This window comes from Camarhynchus parvulus, chromosome Z (assembly GCF_901933205.1).
Source record: "Camarhynchus parvulus chromosome Z, STF_HiC, whole genome shotgun sequence".
Taxonomy (NCBI): domain Eukaryota; kingdom Metazoa; phylum Chordata; class Aves; order Passeriformes; family Thraupidae; genus Camarhynchus; species Camarhynchus parvulus.
This window is the reverse complement of record NC_044601.1, coordinates 34,949,504-34,970,507: the sequence shown is the minus strand read 5'-3', so window position 1 is coordinate 34,970,507 and position 21,004 is coordinate 34,949,504. Positions and strand designations below refer to the sequence as shown.

General features: G+C 34.9%; 1 protein-coding gene across 1 annotated transcript in view; it reads right to left on the bottom strand.

The window, feature by feature from the left end:
• The window catches only part of LOC115915305 (contactin-associated protein-like 4), a 208,091-nt gene that overhangs the window by 13,707 nt on the left and 173,380 nt on the right, over positions 1-21,004 (bottom strand). Inside the window, exons 16-21 of the mRNA XM_030968639.1 lie at positions 15,399-15,569; positions 10,293-10,511; positions 6,466-6,705; positions 4,743-4,967; positions 3,200-3,333; positions 2,087-2,174 (exon numbers count right to left, since the gene is read on the bottom strand). Of these exons, the coding sequence (XP_030824499.1) occupies positions 2,087-2,174; positions 3,200-3,333; positions 4,743-4,967; positions 6,466-6,705; positions 10,293-10,511; positions 15,399-15,569 (1,077 nt within the window). The remainder of the gene's footprint in view (positions 1-2,086; positions 2,175-3,199; positions 3,334-4,742; positions 4,968-6,465; positions 6,706-10,292; positions 10,512-15,398; positions 15,570-21,004) is intronic.

The following is a 21,004-nucleotide window of genomic DNA, read 5'->3' as shown; positions in this document are numbered from 1 at the left end:
TTACAGTAAGAAAAAAAATCAGCTACACTGAGATTCTCCTAAAATAACTAAACAATAATTAAGATTTTTTTTATGATCTATAAACATGGTTTCTGAATTTCTTTAATACATTTTAAGCTATTTAGCATTTGGTAATTGTTCTCATAAAAATAACTATCACTCTATGAATTTTATTATATATTTAAAATTATTATTCTACCTTTTCTAGATAACACTCTCATAATTGAGAATAACAACTACCTGTTTGACAGATAAAGAATTAACTGGATCTTCTTATCCAAACATTTGCATGCAACAGCTCAATGTCTAAATAGGGATTGGTGACAGGTGGTGCTCCTCTGGGCCAGCACTATTTCTGTTCAACATCTTCTCTAAAGGCACCAAGAGCAGGATTGAGTGCATCTGAAGGAACTCTGTGGATGACACTAAACTGAACTGTTCAGTTGACACATCTGAGAATGCCACCTAGAGGGACACTGACAGGTTTGAGGACTGGGACCAAGTGAATCTCATAAAATTCAACAATGGCAAGTGCAGAGTTATGCACCTGCATCTGCGCAACCCCCAGTATCAATACAGACTGGGGTGGGGGGTGAATGGATTGAGAGCAGCCTTGAGGAGATGGGCTTGGGGATGTTGGTGGACAAGAAGCATAACATGAGCCAGAAATGTGCACTTGCAGCCCAAAAGCCATTGGTATTCAGGGACTGTTCAGGGCCAGGTTGGATGCAGCTCTGAGAAACCTGGTCTAGTGGAAGTTGTTCCTTCCTATTATAGGGGGTTGGAATGAAGTGATCTTTAAGGTCCCTTCCAATCCAGGCCATTCTATGATTCCAGGCTGCATCCAAAGCATTGTGGCCAGCAGGTCAAGGGAAATGACTCTGTGCCTCTCGTCTGCTCTGCTGAGACCCCACCTGGAACCATGCATCCAGCTCTGGGGTCCCAGACAGGAAAGACATGGACTTGCTAGAGCAAATCTAGAAGGACTGCGAAGATGATCAAAGTACTGGAGCAGCTCCCCTATAAAGAAAGACTGAGAGAGTTGGGGATGTTCAAGCCTGGAGAAGTCCCCAAGGTGATTTTATAGCAGTCTTACAGTACCTAAAGGAGGCTACAAGAAAGCTGGCGTGACATTTTACATGTGCATGTAGTAATAGGACAGAAAGGAATGACTTTAAACTCAACAGCTGTAGATTTAACCTGGAAATAAGGAAGAAATTCTATGCTGTGTGGGAGAGAGACGCTGGAACAGATTGCCCAGGAAAGCAGTGCATGCTCTCATGGGAAGTGTTCAAGGCCAGTGGATGAGGCTTTGAATGACCTGGTCTGGACGAAGCTGTTCTAGCACACTGCAGGGGGGTTGGAACTAGATGACCTTTTACGTCCTGTTCAACCCAAAATTTTCTGTGATTCTATGAAATCACTTTAGAGAAAAGAGAAATACCCTTTAAATTTGCACCAACACCAAATATTCCTCTATCATTGCCAAAATGAAAGGTATGAAAATAACAAGGTCTTGAGAATTTCAGCCCAGGCTATTGCTATTTTCTTTTAAGAAATGGTGATTGTAGATCAGTAAATTTCATTTTGATGATTACTTAAGAGAAACAGACATATTTTGAAGAATCATCACTAGACAAAGAATCTCCAACAAAGATTTTACTTACATTACCATATTCTTCACTGTTTACATCAAAATCTAATCACAGGAAGTTTTTCAAGTACAATATGTGATTAATAGTATTATATCATCTTTGTATATTACTTCAATTTGCTTTGGTTTTTATCCAGAATAGAAAACAAAGTGGTGTTTCTTAATGCTTGATTGCAAAATGAGAGAGAAATGTACAATTATTTTTAATGGAACCCACTTGATCATCTTTTCAGGAAGCACTTATTTGTGATTATATCTGTATTTCCACAAGACTGAAGTTTCTACCTTGATTGTGACTCTGTGTCTAAGTAAATCCACAACAACAGTCTTTCAGTGACATTTGTGTTGGTTTTTTTCACGCCTCATGATGACGTTTGATCCTTATTTTAGAAAACCCTGTAGTTTTAGAAAGTGCTGTGGTGTTCCACTTACCTAAAATCTTCCCAAGTGTGAGAGACTTGATTGCATTGAATTCTGTGCCTGAAGACAGAATAAACTTCATTCTTTCATTCTGGTTAACCTACAGAATGATAGAGTGAGGAACAAAGTAAAATAATGGAATAGTAGTCAATATTTTTTAAAAAGCAAGTAAGATCAAGGCTAAAAACAAGACGGTCTGAGGGAAGCATTTGTTATTTATAGCATAAAAACTCATCAGGAAATAGATTATTAGCTTCCTTAGATCACTGATTATAACTGATATTCTTAAGCATCCCACTTAATAAGCCTTTATTTATCTTAGCGATTTGCCTGATTCTTTCTTTTTCACCTCTAGGATGAGTAAAAAAGAGCAAACCTTTAATAATATGAAAAAGTCTCTTTTCATTTTAGAAAGGCACTCAGTATTTAATTTCATAAAGATCAAATATTATATTGTAAATATTCTGCCTCTCAGGGTACCTCTAGAGCAACTTCAAGCCAAGTACCATTAGTCAAGTTCTAGCTTCAAAATACTAAATTATAACATATGTATGCAGGTATTTTGAATTTAAAATTATATTAAAAAAGACTTTTTGCATGTTAATATCAACCATTAGCAAAAGAAATGTTTCTATTTTATCATGAATTTTCCACAAAAATAGTAAAAAATATCTTCCTTAATAGCCACATTCCTTTGATGATGTAAAAGAGACCAAAGAAAAATTTTAAAAGATGTACATTATTATCTGTGTGGTAAAATATTTGTACTGTAGTTTAATGCATAATTTAACTAAAAAATCTGAAAATGCAAGACCCAAAACAAACAACAGCAGTCACACACATTTACCAAATTTTGAAAATTCACCCATCAAACAATTACTTGCATTTTCATATAAAATTAGGAGGTGATATTGGCCTTTTAAAATAAACAAAATTAACATGAAAGAGATTGGCTAACATTAATTTTGAATGTGTATCATAAGAGTGTTAACTTTGCTTTGATTACTTGAGATATTAAGGCACATTTTATTTGGGGGTAATTGCCTTGTTGCAAGTATTTACTGCATTTTGCTTGTCTACTTTTTTATGATAATCCACTTTTTCCCCCACCCCTAATGGAATTACCTCTACAAATAGCGTTTCCTCCTCTCTGTTAATCTTCACATGTTGTGGTTGTCCATCGGCCATGCTTTTGAAACTGATGCTAAAGACATCAGGATCTTGATGGCTATCTAACTTGTACCTAATCTGTAAACTTCCTGCAGGGATAAAGAGAGAAAAGGTCTAGTACACTACATACACTACAAGCAGTATAGATGATATATTTTGTGAAAGATACTATACAATATATGATAAGCAATATATGATCTAACATGCTGCACAGGGGTACTGCAAGGGCAAAACAAATGCTTGATTTGTTTAAGGACTTAGCCATGAGAAATGGATATAAGTGAGAAATTAAAGGCAACAGAATAAGTAATAGAAATGTCAGAAGCAGGATATAGTAGCAAAAATAGTCTTAAGCTGTCTCAATTTTGATTATTGACTTAAATTTTGGGCAGAAATTTTATAATTACTTTCAAAATTCAGCTGAGAAAGAATCAGTCTGGTAGCTCTCATAATTGTGACTTATCAAATATAACTCATAATTCTTGAATAATGTTTTCCCTGTCGAGTCCTGTAAACCTCTGACCATTTGAAAATTAAATTGAATACAGTGTACTAACTCCTAGATCACTTTCCATTCCATATTGTTAACTCCCAGAATACCATCTGTACACAAATAATCACACAAAAAGTCAGAGGAGAACACAGAGGCAATGTAGTTTCCTGGTCAGAAATTCCTTCTCAGCTGCAGATGGACCACAACTTTCTACTCATGCTCTAGAATTTGGGGCCCATGTCAGATCCAGGCCAGTCATGAGCAACACAGGTTCCGTGTCACATGACAGGGAGGATAATACAGCTATTCTATATCCAAGTATGTGTCTAGGAAAGCAGAGAACCTTCCTTAAGCACAGAACCACAGCGACTGCAAAGATAAACCTCAAAATTTAACTCAGCCTGTGGGGTTTTTTTACTTAAAGAAAAAATACCTAGATCTAGATGAAAGAATGCAAAGATCTGACTAATAGTTAATGCTCAGCTTACACAGAAATATCAGTAATGTTACATGTATTTTTACAGGTATGTATATATATATAGATATATATATATGTATTTCCGTAGGTATGTAAGTAGCTTATGAAATAAATTTAATGAAATTACCTCTGATTAATTTGGGAAATGGATAATGCACTTTAAAAAGTATTTTATTTCATGGTTTCTTTTGAGGATGGCAATTAATAGGCCTCATGAATAGAACGCAGCTCAGATAAATTTTAATTTTCATTTTCAAACTTTAAAACCCAAACATTCATAAAGGATTTTCAGAAATAAACATCTTTGACAACATGATTAAAAAACAGTAGAGAAAGTTGAAAGTACAGTAGGAGGAATGATTTTCATGTGGAAAGAATTGCTTGATGCAGCTAAAAAACAAAGATACCATCTAAAGAAACAATAGGACAATATGTAGTTCCTGCTTCAGGCCTGGAAATCAGAGAGAATCCAAGCTAACAGTTATGATGTTCATTAGTGTTTCCAGGCATCCAATCTGAAAACTCACCATTCCTGGTGAGAATGACTGAGAGGTATTCCTTGTAGAAGGAGCTGACATAGAGCAGTAAGCTTGGCATCCGTGTTGTTCGAAAGGCAAATGTAATTGCTTCCCTGGCCAGTGTCATGTCAGCATAGAAAGAAGAAGCATGAGAACTGGAATTTTTAGCTAATGTGTAGTATTCTTGAAAGTTGTATGTCACAGAAGTGCCAGTCCAAAAATAGGCAGAGATCTCTGAAATAAAAAGTAATTAAATATTTTAATATAATGCAAAATAATGCTAGAGAGCTTTTTTTTGTTGTTTGGTTGGTGGTTTTTTCCTTCTGCCATATCACAGAAGAAAATAAAATGTATTCTAGACTATTGTGATAAAGCTAAAAAGCAAATTTAAATGAAACTAGCATTTAGAACTACAGAGAAATTTAAGACACAACCTGGTCAAAGGCAAAAGCTTATTTAGATGTGTGTCTTAAATATCTGTTTCATGAAGAAGTGTATTTTTTTCTAGGTTATTTCCTATTGATCATCCTAGTCCTCAAGCACAATATATTCTGTCTCGTATGTATAGTGCTCCTACAAAGAAGTGGGTGCGGCAATTTGAATCCTAACATTTAGATTAGATATGTGGTAGGAGAGACTTGTCAGGTGGGAGGAAAAAAAAGGAAAATAGAAACCTACTTATGCTCTTCTTATGTTTGAAACACTTATAGAGAGCTTCTGTAATTCTGTGATTTCTGCGCTTAGAAAATGTCTTAGTGCTTTGGATCACAGCTTTCACACTTTGGAGAAATTTCTTGAAGTTTCTGTAATCTGGTGCAGTATTTGAAAACAGCTGACTAAAAGTTATTATTTAGGTCACCCAACACTCAGCAACAGAAGCTAGTCTGTCTCTGCTGAATATTACAGTGTGACCATTAGTCCCTTCTGATGCAGAGGAGGAAAACATCATTCCTCATACAGTGACACTAGACCTGCAGTGCTAGATATGGAAAGTCCAAAGACTTTGGGTCCCTCACTTTTGTGGTGGCAGTGATGACAGGGCAGGTTTTGAGCTAATTTAGGGTAACATGAAGTTGTGGCATATAAACTGCTTAGTACTTTGCAGAATGCATTTAATACATGGAGGAAGCAAGATTTTTGCAAATCTGAATTATAAGCAAGCACCAAAATTTCTAGATAATTTTGAAATTCATTCATTCATTAATTCATTTTTGAAATTCAGACTTGTCATCATCTATCAGTATGATAACTTCACCAAAGTGCTGCTCTAAAAAGACTTAGAAAATGGCCTCAGTCCTGTTTGCAAAGATCTTACTTTCTTACAGCAAAAAGTAGATTTAAGTTCTTCTGTTCCTTGGTTTATTTTCCAAAGTCAGACTTAGTTCTGAGATTACTATTTGAAAGACAGAAATCCAAATACTTTACCACAAATACATAGTTCCTAGATTTACTGTAGTATCAAATAATCAAAATAGTTGCATGAAGATCCTGATCCTCTCAGCATCTTCATGCTGTAAGGGGGTAATATAGTTCCTGCTTAAATGGTATATATTGAAGTTATCTCCGAAAGAAAATGTTTAGCAAAACTTACAGATATTGAGTAAATTTACCTACATTATGTAAAGTGCATATTTTGCAATATTTCAGCATATCTTTAAGGGGATTTGAAGATCTTGATCTGGACTGTATGGTCTTGTTTTCAATAACTGATAAAGCCAAAAGACATGCTTGCCTTTCTTACAGAATGGACCAGTATAGGCTGAGAAAGTGCAGTCACAGGAGAATCCACTGTATTTCTCTCTACATTTTCCACCATTGTGGCACAGGTTACCATAACTGCTACAATGTCCAGGGCAGCCTGGTTCAACTCCTGGTGTTATCTTTGCTCTCTCTTCCAGATCAAGGGCCATTCCATTCAACCGTAATGAACGAATACATCCCAAAAATCCTTTCTGCCTGGATGCTGTTCCACCTGAAAATAAATTTACAAGAGCTTTTGAAACATTTAAATAATTGATATGTAAACAAACTTTATAGTTTACAGCCTGTGAACAGTATATTGTGACTTCCAACACACAAGCTTATTCATATGAAAATATTGATAAGTAGCTTTAAAAGTACATCTGATTTCTGTTTTGTCAAGTAATTATAGAGAGTCCTTGAAGACTCTATTAAGGCACAGAACGAGGGGAGGGGAGGGGAGGGGGGAGGGGAGGGGGAGGGGGGGAGGGGAGGAGGGGAGGGAGGGGAGGGAGGGGAGGGAGGGTTCTGTCTAGCATCTTTATCGGTGATTTGGATGAGTGCACCTGCAGTAACTTTGGAGATGATATTATGCTGGGTGGGAGTGTTGATCTGCTGAAGGGTGGGAAGGATCTGCTAGGGGATCTGGTCTGGCTGGACTGAGGGGCTGAGGTCAGTTGTGTGATGTTCAGCATATCAGAATTTTGGCAATTCTACATTTTGGTCAAAACAACTTGATGCAAGTCTGTAGGCTTGGAGAAGAGTGATGGAAAGCCTGCCTGCTGGATCTGGGCTTGCTGGTCAGCAGCTCAACGTGAGCCAGCTGTGTCCAGGTGGCCAGGGATGAAGGCATCCTGGCCTGTATCAGCAATAGTGTGGCAGCAGGAACAGGGCAGTGACTGTCCCCCTGTACTTGGCACTGGAGAGGTCACACCTGGAGTGCTGTGTCCAGTCCTGGGCCCCTCACTACAATAAAAACACTGATGTGCTGGAGCTTGTCGTGGGACAGGGAATGGAGTGGGTGAAAGAGTTCAGAGAGTAATTAATGAGAGAGGCAGCTGAGGGAACTGGGGTTGTTTGGCCTCATGGGTGACCTTATCACTCTCTAAAACTGCCTGAAAGGAGGGTGTAGCCAGATGGGGTAGGCCTCTTCTCCCAGGAAAATAGTGACAGAACGAGAGGGCATAATCTCAAACTGTGCCGGGGCATGTTCATATTGGACATCAGGGAGAATTTCTGCATGGAAAGGGTGATTAAGCATTGGAACAGGCTGCTCGGGGATGTTGTGAAGTCTCACCTCCTCGAAAAGTTCAAGAAATAACAGAATGTGGAATTTAGTGCAGTGGTTTAGTTGATGAGGTTGTATTCATTCAAAGGTTGAACTTGGTGAACTTGGAGGTTTTTTCCAACCTTAATGATTGTATGATACCCCTCAGCTGGTGTCTGTTCTGATATACTTTGTCTCAGAAGGAAGCTGTGTCTATTCTTCAATAATAGGAAGGTTAACTCCCCTCTATGCAGCGAAATAACAGCCAAATTATATCTGACTACCAAGCAGAGCAATCCTAAGAGTAATAAGAGCTGTTTATTAATTTTTTTTTACTGTTCCTTATTTTTAGCTCATTTCATGATAGCTAACATTTTATTCATCTGTGTTGCTTAACAAGGTGTGTAACCTACATTCTCTCTTGTCCTTTGTTGCACAGCCTACTGATGTTTCTTGTCCTTTGTCCTCTTTTAAAAAGTAAAAGCAGAAAATATTCTACAACGTGTGAGACTGTAAACTATAATTCTCATACATTTCCAGTTCTCGTTTGGATAAATGCTTCCATGTGATCATCCCTTTTAAGTTTTTCAGTTTCAAAGTTTGTATAATTATTGGTGTTACGTGGAATATCTTGATGTAGCTGTCATTATTTTCAGTTATAATAGAGCAAAACGACCTAGTGGTGGCAATTTCATGTCATCTCTGTGATTAAAATGGCAAGAAATTTGAACTAGATTAAGGTGCCTTTCAATCTTAATCAATCCACAAGTCTATGATTCTATGGTTCAGAGGGCTGCTTAAGGCTTTAGTTCTGGTTTTGAAAAACCAGAGTGTATACAACTTCCTTACTTCTTCACAAGAAGTAAAGACTGTTTTAGCCTGAAGAAATCAGTCTTCACACTACTAAATGAGTAATGGGTGACTCAGGAAGGTACTAGATTTCCAAGATGACATTTAAGTAAAGAGTACCTCTGCTAATGCCATTCCAAAGACGCTCTAGATTTCATTTTTTTTCCAGATCCTTTAATTAATCCCAGATCTTTGTGAATTTTCAGAATGAAAAAAAAGACCACAACACCAGATGCAAAACAAAGTCGCAACTCAAGTACAATTATTCACCTGAACATTATCTGAAGAAAACAAGCCAGACAACTTAACCTGTAGATAAGTCAAAACTGTTTTTATGTTGTCTTGTCCATCTCCATAAAAGAGACAGACAAGAGTATATAATTTTACTTGGATTTGCCAGATTATTTGACAAAAAAAAAATCCCTCTTTTCAATAGCCATAAAGTCACCCGGAAGTGAAACTGTTAATACAGGAGAGTATTATATTTTTAGGAGGAGGATTAGAAGAACTAGAGACCAACTAAGTGTCTAAATAATTTTAAAAGTCTTTAGATTTGACAGTTCCAAAACACCTATAGAATTAAACCATTTCACTGATCTAATTTCGGGTATTCATATAATAGCAGTTATGTGGCAAGTCAAGTCAGAGAACAGCAATACAAGTTTATCTAGTAGAGTAAATAGAAATCTGATCTTTCCATTAGTAGATCTAGTGCATTACTGTGAATATAAACCAATCTCAAAACTTCTAACTCCACTGGAACTAATACATTGGATATATTTTTTTTGTTATGAAATCCTCTATGCTTTTAATCAAAATGTAAAATTCTTTAATGTTTGGTCTAGTCTCCATCTTCTTCTCTCGATACCTTTTGAGGCACAGGTACATTTTTTTATCAGAATGGAGAAGACTTCTTTCTTTATTTAATTATTTTCATAAGCATTCACATTTTTTGTAGCTACTGTTTAAGAACACTATTGCCCTTAAATGTATTCCTCCCCAACCCGCAGCAAATAAAACTTACATTAATTTAGTATGAGTTTCTCAGAGCAGGCATAAAAAAAGACCTTTTTAAAAGTAGGGTCAGCTTTAAATGCTCTTATATATACAACATATATTTACACCAGAGACTTATGAATTCATAATAAGTCAATATTGCATTAAGAACACTACTATGGATATAACACATAGCTCTATATAGCTTTCTATAATAGCTAAATAAATACTAATTAATTCTATTTTACTCCATTTCTACTTTTTCAGCATTTTCCAAATGACTTAATGTGTTTCAACTTTCTCATGCTTAATGTGCTTTTTCGTATTTCAACCTGAGAAGCTGTGGATAAAGAGACACAACAAAATTCCCTTGAAATTACAGAAATGGCACAACTTCCTTTAGTAGATTACATCCTCTCAAAATAGGGTGCAAATCTACATCCTCAGATCCTTGGTCCTTCAAACAAACCTCAAAAGAAATAAACTTGATTTGAAATCCTGTCCTGGAGAAACTATTGGCCAAGGCAGTTTGACATCTATAGTCTCAAAATAGTGAATATCTGCACAGATTTTTCACAAAGTCTCTCATGTCATCATACAAAATGTTTTCCAAAGATCTGGTTGGCAATACTTTTTCTTCCCCTCCTCACCGCAGCATTTTCTTATTTTTATGATGATAATTAGGAAATATTTTGTGGAGCGCCTACCGACAAAAAGCTGGCTGTTGAGTTGCAAGCGAATATGTCCATCAGGTGGAGCACTGTGAGATCTCTGAGGAAGTTGATCTATTTGCAAGGAAGCCTCTTTGACATTTCGTTCAGCCTTCACATAATGCCACTGGTTGTCATTTAAGGAATTGCGTGATTGCACTATGACTTCGCTAGGTCCATTTCCCACGTCAAATGAAAAAGCCACTTCATAAGGAGCTAGAAAGAGGATAGTAGTAGCAGACATTTAAATTATTTCATAATTAATTGAGTCACAAAATAATTAATAGCAGAACAAGCTACTTTAAGGTTTAGCCTACTATTTCATGGAATAAGATTGACTGTTTTAGAGGAAGACTTTACTGCAGGGGCCTGCAGCTCATTCTTCACACTCACTGGCAGCAAGAGCAATGATTTATGCACTGCATAGAAACCAATCAGTTTGTGGACCCCTGGAGAGCATAGTAGTCAAGAAACAGTGAAATGTGCTAGCTTTGCAATTTTTCAGTTAGGATGAAATGCATCTCTTGATTACATGTTAATTGATTGCTGTTGTTAACTATATTTAAATTATCACAACTGTAATCCAACCAGCATCTTCTACTGTCTATTCGCTTTTGTTATTTATTCATATAGCCTCTACGAACATCAGAGAGAAGATTTTGATGTAGTTTATAAAATTATGACTTAAATTGAGTTTTTCTCTGAGCAACTTTCATATTACACAACTTCACAGTTTGCCTAGAAAATCACTGAATCTTTGCAGGTCAAAATAAATAGATGAGGCATATGTCAGAATACCGAAGATCTGAAAACTGTGAATATTCTCTCTGAAAGTCTTTCTTCATATATTCAAAGACAATCATGTATGGAAAAAAGTATTCTCTAGACAATGGATAGCGATAATTTTGTATTATTAAGGATTTCATTGAAGGATTATAGAGAAGATTCCACAAATCCAAAAAAAAAGTTTCCTATTGGCATCATTGAATTCTGACACAAAAGCAAAAAATTAGGAATCAAGAGACTTAGATGAGCTTCAAACAACATTTTAAAGATGAATTACCTGAAGTGGAAAAAGCATTCCATGCAGTATTTTTTACTTTCTTTTCACTTTTAAAAAAGGTATTAGACATTTTAAAACATTTAAATACACTTTGGCCAACCTTTAGACTGAGCAATGTCACTCATTTGCAATCCTTAAGCCCTAAATCTTATTGCTATAAAGTGTTTTTTTATAATAGTTGAACCTAAGACAGAAAAGTAAAATGGGAAATACATAAACCATTTCACTCACTAAATAAAATAAAGCATATTGTGCAGTCAATTTATAAATGGAATGCCTTTTGTAATAAATGACCTCCTCTGCTTAAAAATCAAGTTTTACATAATAATAAGAAATAACCGATATCTAAACACAGTTCCTCAGTAAAATAAATTAGTTTTAGGATAAATTTCTTTTCTTTAGAAAAAGCTGAGAACTCACTCTCTCCTTATATGGGGATTAAAAAAAAAAAAAAACAAACCAAAAAACAACCACACAGTAGGAGAATAAAAGCAACAGAAAATCCATATGATTGGCTAAAAGAATTTCTACTGCATGTCACCTTCTGCAGAGAGGTCTTTGTTATCTTCTGGATACTGTTGGAGTTAAGCCTGAAAACACAAGTTCTGCTTTGAACTCACTGAATGGGCCTATTGAATAGCATATCAGAATGACAGATCTGATAAATAAAGTCACGGTTTAAATTTTAAAGGCAAGAAAACGCATAATAAAGACTTTGAGTTAATGAATTATGTTAGTACCACTAAAAAATTCATATAATTTTGAAAAAAGGGAAGCAATCCCTGAAGTTCCACATAAGAAGGCTGAAATAATAAGAATGGGTTCATGGTCATCCACTGCAGTGTCTGAAGACTAACTAGAATATGTCAGAAAAAGTGAAAGATATAATCACTTAACATTCTATAATATTATAAGAACAACACTGAAAATTTGAAAGAAAATTTGGTTTTATAAGAACCACCAAGAGAATATGCCACAGGACATGGAAGGATGATACTGGATTCTAAAATATATTATCTTGCAACAAAGGACATAGGCACAGACCACTTTGGTCATTCCTTAGGTAGCAGAAGAGAATGCATCCTGGAGTTCTCTTCTGTCACAAAAATATTTTTTGGGTCCTACCTACATTGGTGTCAGTTAAAAACTATCCAAGCATTGCAAGAACTCTTGTAACCCTCATGCATTCAAACACAGGCAGAGCACAACCACAGACTGGCAAAGGGGAGTGGAAGTTGATGGTAGTCATGGAGAGTGGTCAGTGGCTAGCTGTGGCTAGAACAACTAACAGGAAGCACAGGTACAGAGAACTATCCAGAGTATTGAGTGTAAGCATCATGTGCAGAAGCAGAAAGTGATTACCAACTAATATGCTACCGAATGCAAAATCCTAGCCTTTCCCATAAAGGAAGCAGTTGAACAGCACTCATCCTGGACAGTAAGTTGCAAATTTGGGCAAAGGCCACCAGTAGTTGCATATTGCACTGCTCTGAACTACTTCCAAAGCAATTGCAGAAGCCCAGCAGAAACACCATTGTGTTTCCAACCCTACTTTAAATTTCTATTTAACTCTTTAGAAATAAACCTTCAGTGAGCATTCAATATAAAACACCCAGACCTTTGGCTAGAGAACGTAACATTTGGTCCTATAAGTGTTTAGCAGAGTGTACTCTTCAGTGTTGAATCAGCTTTGTAGCTTTCAACCAATATTTCTGCAGTAAACCAGGAAGAAGTTCAACATGCAGTTATAACTTATTGCAAAACAAAAATAAGGGATCAAATATGTTCTTTGAGACAAGTATCTACTTTTACTTACTCTCTCTTTTAAAATACAGTTACGACGCACACACTATTTTTGCAATAGTGTTCTAGAATGTGTACACAGATGCACTACAGTGTCTATAACTTCATAAAACCAGCAGAGTAGCTCTAAGTCTCACATTTCATATTACATTTCTGGATCTGACATTTTTGTTTGAAGCTAGACTTCAATGTCTAAAGAACACTACCCCATAAATAAAATAATTAATGTTTGAAAACAATCAATATATTACAAAAATTTAGTTTTCCTAAGTACTGAATGTCAAATGTTAATAACATGAAAAAGTTTTAAACATTTTCTCACATCATCATCTTAAAGAGTGACATCTGACATTTACCTTATTGTTATTTATTATTACACAAATAAAAGATATTAATTTATTTGAAACTATTAGTAGTACATAAGTGTAGGTTGGTAATTTACATTCACATTTTTTATAAAGATGTGGAGTTATATGATGATGAAATATAAGTCATCTTATACCATATGAAACACTCAAGTTAATTTTTTTTTGAGAAAAATACTCTTGATGGAAATATATATTGCTCACTCCTGACTGATATTTCCCACAATAAAAGCAGGCAATTCTGGGTCCACTACAAACAATCCTCCATTTAATTTAGATATGGCATACAAAAAATAGTGGGTCTGTCTACTCAACAAATTAGGATGTTTATGGAGATTAAGAAATATCTCTATATTCTATACAATAATGAAAAAACTTTGCTTTTTCAGATGCTGAAATTATAGATCAATTCAGCTTTTGCTTTCTCTCACACCTCCCTATACATATAAAGTCATTTAAAACCCATAAGTATGGAGTGGTTTTTACACTTATGAATGAGTGGGACAAGTGACATGAGCCTGTCTTCATATTATTATTCTGAAGAAAAACTTACAGTCTTCTAACAAATATCTGAATAAATTCAATTCTCAGAACCATTCCTTTACTGCTTCCATGATTTAACTGTTTATTTTGAAAATGGAAAATAATTTATCAGACAAGACTATCATCACTGCTTCAGAGAGCCTCCACTGAAGTGCTGATCCAGTACATTTTCTATATTGCATGATACTGAGTTTACCTGTAACACAGAGGTTTAACAGAAGGCAGTTCATACTGCCAAAAACCTGGCAAAACCAGTGTTTAAAACAGGGTAGTTTTCAAATACAGCACTATAGTATGAGATGATGAAACACAATTTCATTAAACACAAACCAATATTCTATAATTAAACTAACTATAGAAGGTGTTTCCCTGTTTGTTTCATTAACATAAGATGTTAACATGGACCGAAAAACCCCAAGAAAGCAGAATATTTTATTTTTTAATAAAAAATAGTTAATGTTTCTATAGAAATATTTTGCAAAATAACATATATATTCATTTGTACTCTTCTCTAGAAAATACTGGAGGCTGATAACAAAATTGATTTGAAAAAGATTGAGGAACTGTCTTATCCAAAGGTAAAAATTGTTCTAATAGAACAATTCTAGAGAACTCTCAGACTCACCAGGCAAGAAGAAGACTTTTCAATTAACGTGACATTTCAAATTAATTCAAAAGTCTAATGAAAAAATACTTTATCCTTTCAAATACTCTCCTTTTCAGTAATGAACAATATAAGAATAATACATAGGGTCAACTAAGATAAAGGTTTCATTTTACATTGGTCACCTTATGTCAGATTTAGTGGGATATTTAATTCTCTGTTATGCAACAAAAATGTATTGCTGCTTTTAAGTCTAAGAATTTGTGTCTGCACAAACAAAATGAAAAAAAAAATGAAGAAAAAGAGCAGAAAGAAAAAAGATGAGAATGTGTGACTTAAGATACTGTGGCACAAGAGGTCTGAGTCACACACGGTGATTGAGTGAGTTTTCCAACAGCCACATATAGTGCCTGGTCTTAAAACTGGGAGGAAGAGAATTTGGTGGTAGAGATGCACTGAACACAAGAAGTAGAAACAGTCTTAGCAGGCAGGGGCTGATTGCTGTGCTCTTAGATTAAGAAATCCCCGGGGCAGAAAATTTCTTCAAAGGGATACTTGTTTAGTCTCAGTGCTGTAATTTTTTCCAATAATGATAAAGATTTGGTAGTAGCAGTAGAAGTAATAAAGGTAGAGAACAGTTTTTAAATACTCCTCCTTTAAATTAAACAAAATCCAATTTTTATAATAACAACAACAACAACAAAACCATCAGTCATGTTACTTACACTGCAACTCTATCCTTATGAAGTCTTGAATTCCCAGGTTCTCTAAAAACACTCCTGAGGATGCAGTAGTTTTAAAGAAAAATGAGACATCTGCACTGAATTCTCCATGGAAGGTGGGGAAATGTAGGTAGGACGTCTCTGTGTTGAAGGAAGCTGAATTCCAAAATGTTCCTGGTTAAGAGAATGAAAGGATGATAGATACAGTGTTACCTAACATTTCTAATGTAAGTTTTATAACTGATAAACAAAAGAAAATTCCCAGGTCTAAGAATGGGTTGCAGTGTTCAGAGAGTCTCACATCCACACAAGCTTCCTTATTAGCTCATAACACAAAAAGGTATGCATTATTGGGAATGTAGAATAACATTTCACCAAGAATAAGGTGTTTAGCTCAGGCAATAAAAAACCAATTATTAGGAAACAAAATTAATTTCATCTCAGCAGGGCAGTCCGGTTATGGCCTGATGTATCTTTTCATGAAGTAAGCAAACATAGCAGCTATGAATGAAGTACTATATCTACATTAAAGTAGTATGGCTGAGGGAACTGTTTAGCCTGAAGAAAAGGAGGCTTGTGGTGACCTTGTTCTCTGGAACTGCCTGAAAGGATGGTGTAGTGAGGTAGGGCCCATTGTCTTCTCCCAGGTTACAAGTGACAGGATGAGAGGAAATGGCCTGAAGTTTAGATTAAATATGATAAATATTCTTTTCACTGAAAGGGTTGTAAAGCATTGTAACAGACTTCCCAGAGTGTAGTCACAATGCATGAAAGTGTTTGAAAAACTTGTGGATATGGCACTTGAGGTCATGGTTCAGCGGTGAACATGGGGGTGGTGCAAGTCTGACAGCTAAGACCTTTTATTTTAAAGGTCTTTTCTAACCTTAACAACTCTATGATTAGTTAGTACAGGCAATAACTATGAGACTTATTAAACATATATTTTACATAACAAGGAAAAGAGACTTGTTATTGTTGTAGTCCAGTGAAATTTACCAGATATCTCAAAGAATGCAGAAAAAATATCGTTGCAATTACTGTAGAAGAAATCAAGGAATTAAATTGAAAAATTAATTAAATTAGCATAGATATGTTCCTGGTTTTATTTATTTTTTAGTAAGGATCCGATCATGATTTGCGAGGTTTTGTTATTGATTTTTAAAAAGCTGATGTAAAATCTCTAATATCACCTTCTAAGGACAAAATCTTCATTAATGGTGTTCAACTAGAAGTACCTAGTTAATACTGTTGAATCCTTACAGATATATCAGTATTTCTTTATTAAGCTATATTGCTTTCTAAACAAAATGAGACATTTAATACTTTCTTATCTAATTGATCAGGCCTACTGAACATTCTCCTGATAATGTTGTGATCTCACTCTTATAGTTATGTAGAACTCTAATTCTTGCTCCAGCCATGTTCTGCTTTTAGGATGGGAAGAGGGAATAAAAAAAAAGAGATTTGAAAATTTCTTTCTTCCCTGTAAAATCAAACCTTATTATGCAGTGTATATGGAGGCCTAGTCCACAGCCAGTGAAGTAAAATTGAAGTCCATTCGCTCATTCCAGCAGAGTTTTTACCATTTTTGGAAGAGTTTGGAACCCAAACCTAGAAAACCCTAGAAAAGCAGCATGGCAGGATTTTCACACATATTCTGGCAATTGCTCATTATGACTTTTGACACCTGGGAGTGCCAGCTATCACAAGTTAAAGCAGCCATCGGGACAACATTGACATGGTAAGGCAGCTGTGAACAGATGGCTCGGGCTGGGAGGGGAACATGTAGATTTGCACCTCGCTCTCCTGTGATGCCTTATGGGCTTCTTGAAGTTGCCAACCTGTGAAAAGTGCCACTAGACAAAAGCAGCAGCCTTACATATTGACATCAATTTTAAGCCCATGTTCCTCAACTGTGTCAGGTCATGGCTCCCACAGGGCAAACTTCACAACTGTTGTGACTAACAGCTGTGTATCACAGCTATTTAAAAATAATGGGCTGGTTGTTACCAGTAATTCAAACACAATAGGAAGTTTAATACTGTAATTTATACAAAATTTGTACAACATTGCCAGCAATTAGAAAAGATGCAATAGGGGCAGTAACAGTCCAGTAAAGTAATGATACAATTACCTTCAATAAAGCATTTGAATGATATTTGTAAATCAAAATGGAGTCCTTGGGGGAGGGCAGGGATAGGAAGTTTTATTTTTTCTCTCTTAATTTAGAGCCTTTTCTTGTCTAACCATTCTTTTTCTCAGCTCTGAGAACTATGTAATTTATGCATGTAAAGATGCTCTATCAATCAAGCAGCTTAAATACAGGCTTAGGAAAAGTATACTACAAAGTATCTTATATTGTTGTAAATCAGGGTGGCAAAAGAATTTCTTAACTTTACAGCATCTGGCTCACAGTCTCCCATTTAGTTTTCCAGAACTGCCAAACACCATTTTGTTAGAAAATCAATACTATTTAGCATTTTATCTAAGCTGTAAGACTGCAGTCTTCCTAGGAGTAAAAAGAAGGAAGATCCTAATATAAATTATACATGAAGTTATTTTTATTGAAAAATATACATATGTTTTTCGCATATATCAACTAGCCTTACCAACTTGAAACTGTAAAACAAAAAAAAAGGGACAATAATAACAAGACAGATAAATTAGCCTTCTCAAAACAATTGTGCAATTGCAATTCGTAGAGCCTTTCAAGTTCCTACTCAAAACTGAAATCTGTTCATCATTTGTGTCAATTCCTTGTCATATCTCTAATGGCTGCATCTTCATTCTGTCAGAAGGGACACTGAGTGTTGAGGCAAAGAAAATAAAGATCTTATGTTGCCAAACAGTATATTTCGTACTTTGGTTTGTTTTTTTTTTTTTTAACTGTAAGTTCCACAGATAATAGACCAGAAGAGAAAACTGTGATCATCTAGTTCAATGTCTGATATAACACAGACTATATAAATTCCCTGAATCAGTCTTGTCTGAAAAAGAGAATTTAGTCTAGGAAAAATATTCAATTGATTGCATTAAAAATGTCAATTTATGGAAAATTCGCAAATGCTTTTACTGTCAGTTGTGCATGTGTATGTATTCACACACAGTGTAGCTTCAAATCCCAAACATTAAATAATTTCCTGATTTTATTTGCTGCTTTCAAGGACATTATTTGAAATCTCTTCCTCTATGAAACTCTTTTAAATTTTAACACATCACCTCCAATTATGCCCAAATTCAGCAAAGGGATTTAAATGCTTTCACTAAAAAATGAACCTCAACTTCTTTAATGCTATCCTTTAACCTTACATTCTCTTCATATATGTAAAACTGTAATCACAGACTTGTATTAAACCTCGTGATTATGCAGGTAGCTGCAAAGAGGACCAAAACAATGTTGATTAGACTGAGGTTAGGACAAATATGAATTAATAATAATTGATAGAAAGCTAAATAAGGGGGAAGAGTTGAACACACAGTTTACAAATACTTCTGCTATTGAAAGTAAAAGACATGTCCTGATTTCTCAGGGTACTGAAGAGAGATGAAACAGATATTTTTTGCTAAATTAAAAATTTACTGCGCTGCTTTAATGAAGGTATTGCAAGTGGTTGATACAGTTAGTCTCTGTTACATCCAAAGCTCACAATATTTCTTTTTTAATTTAAATGTCAAACAGAGAACTCACATTGAATGGATTATCTGCTTGCATTTACATGCTTACACTGTCACTTTGCAGTTGAATTTACTTTTTTTTTATTCAGCCAAGTAAACAAGACTCCATCAAATACCTTATTAAAGTCTATTGGCGTTTTCACCAGTATTACCCTTATTTTTATTAATGTAAATTCATGCTGAATCATATATAATCTTTACATTGTATTATATTATCTATAAATATGCATTTATATTATTTTTTATTAAGATCTAAATCAACAATTTTATTTTTGGCCCAAGAATTAGTCTTATGCTGACAGATTATAATCACACATTTAAAATACATAATTTTGGCACATTAGCTATATTTCGGTATTTTGGATGTATTTTTATGTCCTAACACTTATTGGATATTCATAGTAATAAATGAGAATATGTCTACTCAGCTCTTGTAATGAAAAGAACAGGAACAAAACCCACCCAACATAGAAGGATGGGGTTTTTTAATCTACTCCCACTAACTGACTCTACTGGAATTTATTCAACATCTAGCTTTTACTTCAATAATGACAAAAAAAATGAAGATAACTTTCTTTTTTCATGAAGACCATAGAATTTCTATTTGTTAATGTACCAAAAACTTTGTTCATTCTCATATACTTCAAAATCTTTCCTGTTACCCTGCTCAGTTGATATATGTTAGTGTTAATCTTAACTTTCAATATAGTTAGATATATTTTTCAATCTGATACCACCAGTCCTACCATACAATTTATTAAACATATTGTAGCGCAGAAAAGGGATTATAGAAATGAATCAGTAATAAATCAGTACTTAATTTTGAAGGTGACAGAAAAGCATGAGTGCTACTCCTATGTGTGGTGCTGAGTGTCACCAAATACTATTGATTAATGTTTTTTAAATGGCCATATTCTTCTAGAATAATACTTTCATTGTACCTTGGCATCTTATAGTACGGTAACTTTGTAAAAATGATGAAAAAATCAATAACATCTGAATGCAATTTTTAAAAACTTTTATAAAATAAACTATATTATATTTATATTTTGGATTTTTGGGGTTTTTTTCTTACAGAAGGCTACCCTTTCCTGCCTTGCTCTGACCAATATGGTTTGATTTTCTTATAAGTAACATACTTAGTTGAAGAGATCAATTCTTAAAGCCTAAAATAAAGAAGCCAAGTACAGAAATGGAATGTTAAATAAAAGAATGAAAAAAAATGCAACAATAAAGAGCCACCTTCTGCTGGACTGCATTTGATACATGACTTTTCAGAAGCACCCAAATAAGTAAATCTAACTTGGAAACTTAGTCAGTGGAGTGCATGGTTTATGGCAATTGAATTCAACCAATTATTCATGGTTCTACTTTATTTTGCTGTAGGCATTAACATTTTCTTTTCCTCCCAAGTAACTGTCCCACAAGGAACAGATTATTGATGGAATAAGAATTTATGATCTTTTACATTCAAGTAATTTAATGAAGTACTGAAGGTATTATAAATACCAGGAAACCTTCTCCTCCATGTTTCTACATGGTATGCTAGTCAGTTATTCTGAAAAACTAATGTCTGTGAGATAGAACAGAAACCTTTTTAATAAAAGATATCCCCTGTGAAACACAATTGTATAATTTAATTCTGGAGAATGACAGAAGTAAAAATAGCAATGATCTCTTTGAAGAGTATTTAAATGACATTGTGAGTCCAGGAATATCTATCCTCCCTTGTTTGACAGCACTTCTGAAAAATGGGTATTTGCCACTACACCTTTTTCTACACTCTTCATCTATCCAAAGGTAACCATCATTAAATGTACATTTGATTAGACCCTCATGGGTGTAAGCAACCTCAGGTTAGGAAAAAAGTCTTAACAGCAGTCTTCTTTCCTTGTGCAGCTTCAAAATGATGCTAGAAGCAGTGGCCTGGCAAG